This window comes from Cariama cristata, unplaced genomic scaffold, assembly GCF_000690535.1.
Source record: "Cariama cristata isolate BGI_N322 unplaced genomic scaffold, ASM69053v1 scaffold12392, whole genome shotgun sequence".
NCBI classification, from domain to species: Eukaryota; Metazoa; Chordata; class Aves; order Cariamiformes; family Cariamidae; genus Cariama; species Cariama cristata.
Window position 1 is genome coordinate 154,300 of NW_009605584.1, and position 12,808 is coordinate 167,107.

Below are 12,808 nucleotides of genomic sequence, written 5' to 3' on the forward strand. Positions count from 1 at the left end.
TTCAGGTATGACCTGTCAGCCAGCTGACCAAGTGGGAAAGCAGATCTCCTTAGCCCCAAACTAGAGTCCTACCCATGCAGTGATGCAGATCAATACACCAAACAGTTTAGTTTGGCAGACACACACAAACACATGGCAAACTAATAGTTGCACCATAAACTCAGAGACAAGCTTTGTGAAAATTTGGGAGTGTTTGGGAGTTCAAACAAATGTCAACATTAGTCATCTCTTCATCTCTTCGAAGTTCTCCCTGTTAGGTGAAAAAGATTTTCACAGTAGTGAAACAGGGCATGTTTCTAGTTGTTTCATAAATGTATTTTTACACTCATGGAGAAAATGGGAGATTGAACAAAACATAGATATCATTTCTAGTAAGGCTGACATCACCTAGCATGCATGTGACTTAGAAGTACAGAAGAAATGTCCAGCATCTCCAAGCTCTAGACCTATTTTCCACATCTTTAAAACAATAATCAGAGTATTTTTCTCTCATGTGACATCATCTCTTCAAGAAACTGCCAGGAAGAAGGGACAGAAAGGCTTTTGTTACCTGACTTCCCTCTCTCCGCCAAAAGATGGCTGGCTGAGGGTTTCCAGTTGCTTCACACTGGAAAGTCACGGTTCTCCCCAGCGCAGCTACCTGATCTCGAGGTTTTACAACAAACTGTGGAGGCTCTGAAAGGAAAATACAAAAAAAAAAAAAATAATTTCACATTTCACTCTATTGTCAGAAGACCAAAGTTAGCCTATTTGAAAGCACAATTTGCCTACTGACTTGAAATGGTGTAAAACAGAACAGTTAATTTTTTTTAATAAGGAGAGGTAGCAGAAAGACAATTCAGCCTTTAAGAGCCAGAGCTTCAGCATCACTCAGATCATCTTTTTTGTTGCTGGACCTCCCAATTAAAACTCTGACTGTGCATCACATTACGGACCACTTATACAAGGAAGTCCCTCCCACTTAATGAGACAGCTTGCAAAGCAACAGTCACCAATAGAACAAATCTGTTACAATTTGGTTTTTAAAGAAGGAAATCGGCTACAAGTCAAAATATGGAGAAATATGTCTTTGAGGGACAACTGGCCCACAAGCCACACTTTGTAAAAGGGCTGCGGTAAACACTGTTGAGTAACTATGAATTCAGGCTTACATGCACAAAAGTCATCATCCTTGATTTAGGAAAGCTGAGGAGAGAAAAAGCCCTTAATTGCTTACATAAGAGACTTCTGATGTAGTTGGGGTCTCAAAACAATTTAAAGTCAAAAGCCTCAGAAATATTATTGAACAAATTATAACCATTTAAAATCTTCAGTCCAATTACTTAAGAGGAATGAATTTAAAGGAACAGCAGAGCTAAATGTCTTCCTCATTTACACAGGCAAGAGCATGTTCAAACAAAATATATATGCAAATGAAGGCAAATCTGAAACATCTGCTCAGCCTAACATTATAAATACTGCCAGCATTGTCCAAATGGTTTGATTCATACAGACTTCAACAACTCCTTCATCCAGTAGTAAACAGAATGTCAAAAAATCATGTCAGTTGTATTAAAAAAAAAATCAGCATAGACGACAGCAAGAGATATCTTGATGGGGCTAGCACAGAAAAAAAAAATCTTGCTTGTTTTATAGGCTGTTAACTCTCACTTCTTGAAAAATGTGCATTAAGTGAAAGTTCATTTACTTATCCATTTCCAATTCCTTCTGATCATTTGTCCAAAACTAATTATGCTCTCCCTCTTCCTTGGGTTGAGAAGAAAGGGGATACTCTGAATCCGATGTTAACAACTCAAATCTTTTTGGAGGTGTTTTTTTTTCCTTTCAAGCATTTCTGTATTTACAAGATTTTCCTTTAAAAGGAGTGTGAATCATATAATTTAAAGATATCACTCAGTGTGCTTTACAAACATCAAATAATTGTGGTTTTATCTAGAATGAATTCAATAACATTTAAAGTCCTTTCTAAAAAAAAATTTCAAGTGTTCCTGTGGGCCAATACTTTCAGTTAACTGTTCCTCATGCCTTGTGTCTCTGCTCCCTATTGAGCTCAGATTAGAATATACTCTTCCTATGACTCTCCTGCTTTGGGAGGAATTTTTAAATCACAACTTCTAATTATTTACATTTGGATGCAAATGCTACCTTTCCTAGGATTTCCTTAGACAAGAAACTACCCAAAGTGAATGCTAGGTTGACCTACAGTAATTAGCAGACTTCAAAACATTTAGCTCTGAAATGTTCAATCAATACCTTGGAAGAAGATGTGGGAAGACTTTGACATGACAGTATGTTTAATTTAGAACGGAAGGTGAAACTGTTGGGGGTTTGCCACAGGGTTGTGATGTATGATGGGGAAAATGGAGATGAGGGTGAAGCACCTTTGTTATGCTGTTGGATTCTAGTAACAAGAATAAATTTAGCATATAGTTAAATGTAGGGCTTGGTTGGTTCTGTACTGGTCTGTGACACAATGCCACACAAAATGGAACCGAAGGTTTTGAAATCCTGTGCTAGTGCATAGGATTTATAAGGTTTCAGATTTCATTGAACTTGAGAACGGGTACAGCTATAAAGAGATTAAAATGGTTCTGACCACTGGAGAAACAGCTGAACGCTTGTGATTCCAGTACCTGAAATTGACCATTCAGGGACTACTGAACACAAAAAATGAGGGGAAATTCAATCTTTCAGGTAACCATGGCAGAATTTATAAAATGTAAATAGGTTTATGTTTCAGTAGATATTATTCTAAACATGTATTTTGTATGTATATTATTCTAAATATATATGTGTATTATGCATATGTGTATTATCTGAAATCTATTGCCATTAAATGTAATAAAGAAAATCGTATTAATTTCAATGTAAGAAGAATTAAAACACGGTTAAGTGAAACATTGTTATTAAATTCCATTCAATATTCACTGTACTGGAAGCATTTTCACTGTCTTTTTTTTAACTTTAGTTTGCTTTCACATCTTGGGTCACATACATGTGGTATGTTATGAATATACTGTGAAAGATGCTGAAATAATAATCCACTTAAGGAAAGAACAACTTCTATCCTTGAGACCTTTAAAACAAAAATAATTTTTTATAGAAGACTTTGAAATTCAACTAATGCAGTCACTGAAGAAAGAAAACATCAGGATTTGACTTGTTACATCATGTAAAAACAGACAAAGTTAGCAACCCATTACCTTTCTCTTTGCCATTAAGTTACCCATACTTCATGCAGAATTTATTCTGTGCGATGTGTCTTGTCAATAACAAGTAAAAGATGGGAGCTGACTGGTTGAAGGACATGGAAGGGGATGGATGGGAAGGGGAGGAGAAGTTCCCGTCACAGTGATACGATGACTAGAAGATGGCCAATAAAATTTCAACTTACCAGACACAACTAAAAACAAAAACAAAACAAAAAGAAAACATGGAATAAATAAAATCGAATAGACATGGAACAAAGCAAAGAATAAAGAAAAACTAAAAAAAAATAAATAAAAAGGACCCTTGGTAAAGACCTTAGAAAGCACATGTATATTCTGATATATGAAAAATATGTTCAAAATATTGAACCACAGATTTTTTTATTTGATTTTTAAGCATAAGTCTCTATCAAATGCTGAAAGCAGGCTGTACAGGAAAATGGGTAACAGACTGAAATAATGGTCAGGCAATCTGGGTTCTACTCCAAGCCTTTCCAATGAACTGTTGTGTAACCTTGAGTAAATTTTTTTTCATATTATCATTATTTCTCTGTATCAACAGCTTTCTATGTTAAAATTGACTTGAAATCTCCAGTAACTATCAATCTGCAACATAGCTGAGATGAAACAGTGACAATTACAAAAAAATAAAGCATTCAAATATCTACAAATGGAAAATACTTCTCTGAGGCTAATAGCTATTACAAAAGAAGTTTATTAAAAAATTAATAATATGCTGAGGCATTTAGCCCACACACCAATCTCTTTAGCATAAGATCACTGTATCAAGGTCATAATGCTCACTATTAAACTACAAATGCAAATTAAACCACAATTAATTTTAAAAGATTCTTAACCCTTCCCCCCCTCCCTGACCTCAATTTCACTAAAATATTCAAACCCAGAGATTTGTTGCAAAATCTTAGATTTTTCAACAGAAACTGTCAGTGGTAAATTAGCTAATACTAAATTATCTTTCAACTATAATTGAAAATTTTCATAAACTTCGAAATGGCACAGATCCTGGCAGGCGAAATTTGCTTATAAAAGAAAGGCATGTTAGAAACCATTCCCACCACACATCACTAATTGAAAGAACAGATTGAAAACAAAAATGTAAAAATAATTCATTTTTAAAATATACACAGATACGGACAAAAAAGTCAATCAAAAAAGGGTAGTTAGTATAAGATAATTACACTAAAAGCCAAAAAAATATATATATTTTAATGCATGTTACAAATACCAAGCCCTTCAACACTTTAGTCTTATTTCTTTATGTTGAGAGTAAAACAACTATTGTTCAGCAAGGTACACTTTTACACTGAGTAGGTAAGCATCTGCAATACACCATCCTCTGATAAAACACATGGAGAAAACTAATAATATCCAGCCTGCTCGTATTCATTAGGCATGAGGAATATTGGCTTACTGTTCAAATAAATACAGAGGACTCCAGGTGTATTATGAAAATGAAGTAGAAAGAGAATCAGATATAATATTGGAATTTGGATCATATTGAAGCCAAGAAGCTGCAACTGAATGCGCCAAAACCAGAATATACAGGGAATTGGGGTTTTATGTTATTATATACACTTTTTTAGGAAATAATCCCAAACAGAGGAAGTTGAAATTACCATTTTTCAAAGATCTGAGCTACCCCCAGCGACTCTTTATCATACGAAGTACATTACCCAGTAACCACTCCTTTTTAACTGAAAAACTCTCTACTAAACCTGCAATTATGATCTGACCTGCTCTGGAATGAGAAATGCTTCTCCATAAAACACAACTCATATTCTACATGAAATAGCCTGATAAGAGTCTTAATGGGATGCAATTCTTGCACAGAGGAAGAAACTCTACATGATCAATTTTCCATTACTCGAGTAGTGCCAAAAAGAGAAAAGTTCAGCCTTCTTGGTAGCAATGCTGCCTAAGCCCTCTAGTGAAAGCTCACGTGAAAATTTCTAACAGAGAGAAATCTGGCTTGGTTGCTCAATTACATTTCTATAAATTAAATTAACTTGTAAGTGCTGAATTTCCACTTTTCTTTGTACCAGACGGTTTTGTTATTGTAGGTCAAAAATAACCCTGTCAAGCAAATGTATTTTTTGCCCACCTGTAAAAACAGAGGGGATACTGACACATGAAAATAAATCCCTGCAGAAACAGGGCATCGCATTGGTTGCAAATCTGTGGCAAGGGCAAAGGGTGAAATTTCATAGAAAAATTTAAACAGTTCTGTCAGAGGGACATCTTGTGGTTTAAAAGAACAACAATAATAGCAACAACTACAACAAAGACCGCTTTCTTAGTTTGATTTACACCCTATTGATATCTAAGGTTACTAAAACTGAGAAGTAAATACTTTTTCCTCTATTATGGCACATTTTATTTGACAGGACTTTCAATTATAAAGTAAATTAATTTTCCCTGTGTTAATCATGGCTTTTCACATGGCAGTTAGGGAGAATAACCTGTTTGTAAAGACAGGAAGTTAGCATGTAAAACCACAAACACCGAAGGAATAATATTTTTGCCTTTCAAATAATTTCCTTGACATGTGAGGTTTTTCAGGGAAGACGTGTCCAGTCACTGAACAGAAAACAAAAGAAAAGTGGTTTCCAGACTAGTGACGTGATCTTTTAATGCCTTATTATTGCCAGCAATCCTATTAACCTCGCTGGGACTATCAGTATCATTAAATCCACTTGCAGGAGTAGGAATTTGCAGTTTTAGGACTTAAACTACAGACTACTATAGTTGCCAGTTGTTAATGGAGTAACTATTGTATTTGACAGATGTAGTATCGTAGGGTCATATGATAATCAGGTTGGAAGCAACCTCGGAGGTCTCTAGTCCAATCTTTTGCTCAGGCAGGGGCAGCTATGGGGTCAGACCAGGTTGCATAGGGCTTAATCCAGTTGGATCTTGAAAACTTCCAAGGACTGAGAACGCACAGCCCTGGGCAATCTGCGCCACTGCTTGACTGTCCACCCAGTGAAGACATTTATTCTCATATCCAGCCTCCACCTCCCTTGTTTCAACTTAAAACCATTGTTTCTTGTCCTCCCACTATGCACCACTGTGATGAGCCTGGCTCCATCTTACAACAACCTCCCTGTAGGTATTGGGGGCTGCTGTTACGTCCCCCCCAAAGCTACCTCTCCTCCAAGCTGTGCAAGCATCATTCTCTCAGCCCTTCCTCACCGGTACATATGAGATCTCAACATACTGTGTGCAACGTCTACATCTTTAAATAACACATTTTGTAATTCTTCTCACAAAGGTGAAAGCAAATGCTGATCTAGCGTTTCTCTATAACTCACTGGTTTCTTCATACTTAGAATTAAATATTACAGGCTCGTGTCTATTTCTTAGTCTGATATTGGACAAGCTATAAACTTCAAGTATCCCATTCTTGAAAGCTGTGGTAGTAATTATCTGTCTCAAAGAGTGAAAAATTATAGAAATTTTCATTCATTTATACTAATGAGGTGCTTTTTAGATCCTCAGATTCAAGGTGGTACTTACTTACTAAACAGTATTTTGTTCTGCACATTAAATGCCCATTAATTATTGTTCTGACTATTACTATTTATGAATACCTTCCAGGTGCTCACAAGGTGTCTTGTTATTCAGCTGACACAAGCTGAATACTTTTGATTTAAGTTCAATATGTTTCATTTTTGATTACTTAAAAATCTTCACTGGACTTCACAAGGACTGCTTGACACCCATAGAGACTATTATAAAGGAAGTAAGAAAGTATAATTCTAAACCAGAGAAATGAAACAATCCCAATCTTCAGGCCAATAATTACATCTAAAAATCAAGCTCATATACAGCCTTTAGCTTCTATATAAATCCTTGGCTATATGACTACTCTAGGAAATGGCAGGCACAAATTTAGATTGCTTTCAATTAATTTTGTGATACATTAATCCCAGTTCAAGTGAAAAATATCAGAGATTGAATGTGCCTGTAGAAACAAACTGGTAGGAGATGGGACACGAGTACGAGCCACTGCGCTGGAAGAGACAGCAGAGCTCAGGAGCAAACATTTCTGATGCGGTTGGCCAGGTAAAGACTAGACAGTGCGAGAGCAGAAACACTGGAGCGAGCAACAGAGTAGTACAGAGCGTGCCACGTTATCTGTCATGGAGCACTGCAGTTCTACAGAAGGGCTGTAACTCAGTTGTTTATAACCTCAGTACGAAATGAGTGGGTGAGAACCCACTGTTTATAACCTCTGTCTGAAATGAGTGGGTACAGAAAATTTGGGTATTAGAGTTACATGCAGAGGAAATGTGCATCTCAGTATGTTTAGCAAACGGACAAACTGACTGCTCACTCCTTCAAAAATAAAAAAAAAAAGAAATTCTGAACAATTTTATTTTCCAATTCCTTCCCTAGTTCCAAACAAAAACTCAGACAAAAAGCCACCAACCTTTTCTGTTCATAAATATGTTTCATCACTAAGCCTGCTAAACTCTGAAACCTAATTAACTACGTTTTACCTTCAAGTATCTGAACAAGAACCACTGAATGCCTTTCTGCAACATGACTACCAGATACTTATGTTGGTGTTCTGCAAAAAACTATTATTAGGGAAGATAGTTTAAGACAATGTACCATGCTTCATTTCCTATCTAGTGATTTGTAGGCTATTTGTTCTTATCAAAGCAATCTGAAACACCCAATATCGTTGATATGCACATCTCTCTGCCGCCATTTGTGGAAATTATCACTTTCTACAGAGAAATAAACAAAGGCCAAAATAGCTTTTTCTGAAAAAATATAAACACTGCCATTCAGCTGTCTCCTAGCTTCAACCTGTGAAAAATATGGGAAAATAACACCAGGTACATTGCAAAAGAATTGGGGTATATAGTTTTTTGTCCTCATTGGTCTATTTTCAGCTGTCACTTCTTGTGTATGTCTAGATACAGACACAAATAATTCATATTTTTCCAGATTTTCTGCTAAAATTCACATGCATGTAAGACTAGCCTGGGACACCCTTACTCACTATGAATGCTTTCCCAGCATGTAGTCCCAGAGCACGAAGTGTGATACGGTGCACTACAAATTTTGGGGAAAAGCTCTAACAGTCTGGCGCCAAGCATGCCACAGCCATATAGTTGAGGCAAAATGTTTACATGAGATTTTTGATGTTTCAAATCAAAAATGATGACTTGTAATTCCAAACCTCCAGCAGGGGAGTGACCGTGGTTCATTACGTTTATGATGACTGGAAAAACTCTGCTTTGGATTGCTGCTGCTGTGTCAGATAAGCACTTAAGTTTATAGGAACAAGTGACAATGGTAACTTCAAAGTTACCAAAGGCAAGAAGATAGAAATCTAACTGATTGGAAAAGAATCAGATTGTTTTCTATAATGGTACGGTAAGTAAAAAAATAAAATTAAGAAAGAAAGTAGTTGAATGAGTATTGGGAAAAATAGTTCCAATAGTAAGATCACCTTTAGAAGTAGTGGAAAACTAGAAACCTGTAACAACGTTTCAGGTTTGTGCACAGATAAGTCACTGAGGGGAAAAATCTCGGTATCAATTAGCTGCTGTGTGCCTCAACATACTTCTCAATGAGTTTTTATTTTTTATTTGTAATTATTTTTTTTTTGTTTATAGCTGACACACATTCCCTCTTCTGTCTGACTAAGTGAAGACACATCCTGGGCAGTAACCTAGAAACAGTCTGGCTGGAGTCTGTGCCCTACATGAAAGTGCCACTCATAGGGTAGCGGTGGGCTGCCAGCTGCACTTCTCACTGTGCCACGTCACCATGATGCTCACTCTGACCATGCAGGGCAGAACATATTCTCTCATTTTTAGCACAGGGCAATTGACTGGCAGGCTGAATTTAGCTTATGCCTCGTGACTTGGTACCCAGAGAGAAAGGGCAGGTGCCTGTGTGTACTCAGGAGAGCTAATGTGCTCTAGGACAAAGTGGTCTGATGATGAAAAAAAGGCAAGTATCACTCCTTGGTGCTGACAGTACAAATAAAGCCTTGAAAATGAAAGTGCATTTAGAGCTGGTACATATACCAGAGAGACACAGATGAGGATACAGCTTTAGAACATGTACATAAACACATACATCATAACATACACAGCGTGGCTGTTCAACATCATCCACTCCAGAACCAATTTTAGAGATCGACTTAAAGTGCCACGGAATCAAAAATCGACGATTCTCCCTCCTGCAGCAAGCAGGAAGGGATCTGCGGTGGGAGCAACAAGCAAATTGCTAACAGTTGGTTGCGTTATCAGCATTAAAATGTCACTCAGCTTCTCTGCTCTCTTTGGTGGCTTAAACTCCCCTCTGCTGATAAACTGCACAAGATCTGTGCATTAACCAAACCTCCTGCTTCGGTGCTATTCTGTTTTCAAGAGCTATAAAATGGCATTGGTTCCTTATGGATTTCTGGCCATTTTGAGATGTAATTTAGGCTGAGAGATGTTTCCCTCCTCAACTCTAATTAATGCGGCTGGGCAGCAAAATCTGGCGCTCTCTCAGCTGTATCTCCGTCATGGAACTGTATTATCTTAATGTCTGCTTCATAGTAGGCTAATGAATCTTTGTTTTAAAACATTTAAAAAGACAAGATGAAAAGGGCTACACAAGTGTATGTGTGTTTGTATCTGCGTGTGAGGGAGGAACCTACTGCAAAAATTTGTGGGAAGAAAACAGTGTGTAAAATTTGCTCACATAAGGTTTTTTGATTTGCAAATGATTTTGCTGATACTAGTTTGGAAATAATAAGAAAGTTTATAATGCCTCCTTCTGCAGGAGTCAATGAAGATTTCTATGATAAAAATAAAAAATGTGGAAATAGACTTTGCAGTGTGGTTTTAAAAGGTAGAACTTCTTAGGTTAATACATGTAGCGCACAGTTTAAAACATTTATAAATCCTGTAGTCATTGCCTTGAGGTGACAAGAGAAATCAGAAATATGGGAGTTAGAAGAAAGAGAGAGGGAGAGAAGGATTTAAGATTTTCCAGAAGTTCCTCTCCAAATCTCCCCTCCCTCTTCCTTGCTCTGGGTCCTCCTAAACCATTCTGTAAACCAAATAAAATTTAAAGAGCACACCTAGGACAAGTCTAATTTTATCTATTTAAAACTAGAGTAATGCAGTAAACTGTGGAGTCCTGTTTCCCAGGCTTCTCTTTTCAGAGAAGAGTTGTCTTCCTCTTTGTTTAAAAAGAACCGAGGTAATTTTGAACACTGCTGCAATCTAAGTAGTTGTGGCTACAAATATTTATACTAAAGCCTTTTAAAAGAGTGAAAAAAGATAGATTAATTTTAAATAAGCTGTGCAGAAGTACAAAAAGATTATGATAGCTGGACACTCTTTGATGAATTCTTAGGAGCTTCCTACTGCATTTTTTGACTTAGAGTAAAAGATAGTAGAGCTGAAAAGGAAACAGAGTGGGATTTTTTTCCCCAGCTGTTTATGATAGCACACTTTTCTTCTTGGAAAGAAGTACTTGAAATCCATAGCGACCTTCTTATAATAAGTTGAAGCTATTTGTGAAAAGTTGCCAAAGTCTCATGATCAATGTACACTAAACACACACTAAATATGGAAGGACAATAAATCTCTACAGTGCAGTAGCTTTTAATCATTAAAAAATGATATTTTGGGCATGCAATACTCAGTAAGGAATACTGTAAACTGAAACAGGTGCTATTTAAAAAGAAACCTGGACTTCTTTTTATGGGGACACCACACTCCCCCCCATAGAGACAACCGAAGTCTACATATGGGACACTAATATCTGGACTTTTAAATAATGTTACCAGGAAGGTAACTGTGACAGATTAAAAAAATTTAATTATAGGTAGCAAAAAATACAACATATAAGAACTCTACATAAGATGGAATTATCCATCAGGTACTGGGCATTTTTGCAGTGATAGAGGTAGAAAAGGGAACAAGTTACTTAAAGAAATAAACACAATGTGCAAAAATAAAATAAAATAGAAAAATTCAGCAACACTCAGCCTGATTTTCATATAGTGAAGCAGTGGTTCACCTCTGCCAAAAGACAATAATGCTGTCAAAAATTGCTGGTAGTCTGAAACAAAAGTGCTGCTGCAGCTATGATGGGCTAGAGATACTAGCAGACATGTTTTGAGGTTTAGTCTTTAATTAGGTTAGTTATACTCTCAGAGGAAAAAAATCTGGCAAGATCTGAGCACCCAAGGACTCTGAAGGAAGAGGTACAGAAAAGGCCATCAGACCTTGCTGGTGGAAGACTGGACCACAGCAGAACTCTCAGGTGACTTCTTCCTCTGTACTGAGGCCCAAGTATCAATGTGCTACCTTAACTGTGTCAAAAGAGAGAGCGGTTGCTTAATTTCAGGAGATGCAAGTCCTAAGTGAGCTCTCATTATGCCACTGAAAGCTGCAAAGAGAACAGAATCTCCTTCAATGCTGTGTTTAGAGAGCGTAGGACCTTTATGAGAACAAGACAAGCAACCTGATCTCCACTCAGACAGCTTTGGTTTTTTGTTTCTCAATCCTCTCATTCTACTCCATACTTAAACGGAAAAAAAAAATTCACCCCAAACTTTGGGAATTAATGTGTGGTCATAGGGACAAGAGGAGCATGCAGGTATCTCCTGCAGAAAATAATGTGGGCGTACTCGATATTTAGCATTTGTTCAACCTGAAGATGTTTTTTTCTTGCACTGACAGATTCTGACACTGAGCCTACTAGGTGACCTAGGTCATGTATAAAGACTGCAAGATACTTCACTACCAGTTCTTGAGTGTTATTCAGCACCTAAGAATAAAATATTTTAGTGTTCAAGCAAAACATAATTCAGAGTAACAAATGGTACTCAAAACAGCTTATCAAAATGTTTGAACACAGTTATGTATAAGTCAGCATTTGTTTTGTCAAGAACTAATTCAGAGATGACTGATTTTAATGATGCGTGTAAACTACCAAAAATAAGAGAGTGCACTATAATCACTATATAGTCCTTACAAAAATTACTTACAGGCTATAAACCAAGCAAAAATAAAGCGACTGATTTTAATGATAAGAGAGTGCACTATAATCACTGTATAGTCCTTACAAAAATTAATTACAGGCTATAAACCAAGCAAAAATAAAGTGTGTATTAACTTTTTAGGGATGTTTAGCATAATTCAATAAAGCCTAAGTTTATTTCAGAATGAACATATAGCAGAAGTACTGTTTAATGGGCAACCAATGAAAATTATTATTCCTTGCACTCTATTTAATTTTACACATAAAACCAAAAATCTGCAAACTCAACAACTTGTAGTAAAATTCTACTTTGCCTATTCCAAAGACAGAATTAGTGGACCGTTATCTTTAGACCAGCAGTCACAAAATAGTTTGCAACAGTGAAGCCTGACACAAAAACTATTGCTTTTTCCCTAGTCGTGGGATTTAGGAAATTGCAGGCGCTAGAAAACAGTCTTCAGATTTTCTTTGTTACTTTTTAGTTGAGTGCTCAAGTATGATACACAAATCTACTTTCTTCAATTCTCTGCAGACAGTGATTAAAAGGTAGAATTTTAAAGAACTTTACA

At 36.6% G+C, this 12,808-nt stretch overlaps 1 protein-coding gene across 1 annotated transcript in view; it reads right to left on the minus strand.

Moving 5' to 3' along the window:
* The window catches only part of LOC104158392 (roundabout homolog 1-like), a gene marked incomplete at its 5' end in the record, with an annotated part of 86,855 nt that overhangs the window by 62,885 nt on the left and 11,162 nt on the right, over positions 1-12,808 (minus strand). Inside the window, 2 exon segments of the mRNA XM_009696028.1 lie at positions 551-675; positions 3,395-3,403. Of these exon segments, the coding sequence (XP_009694330.1) occupies positions 551-675; positions 3,395-3,403 (134 nt within the window).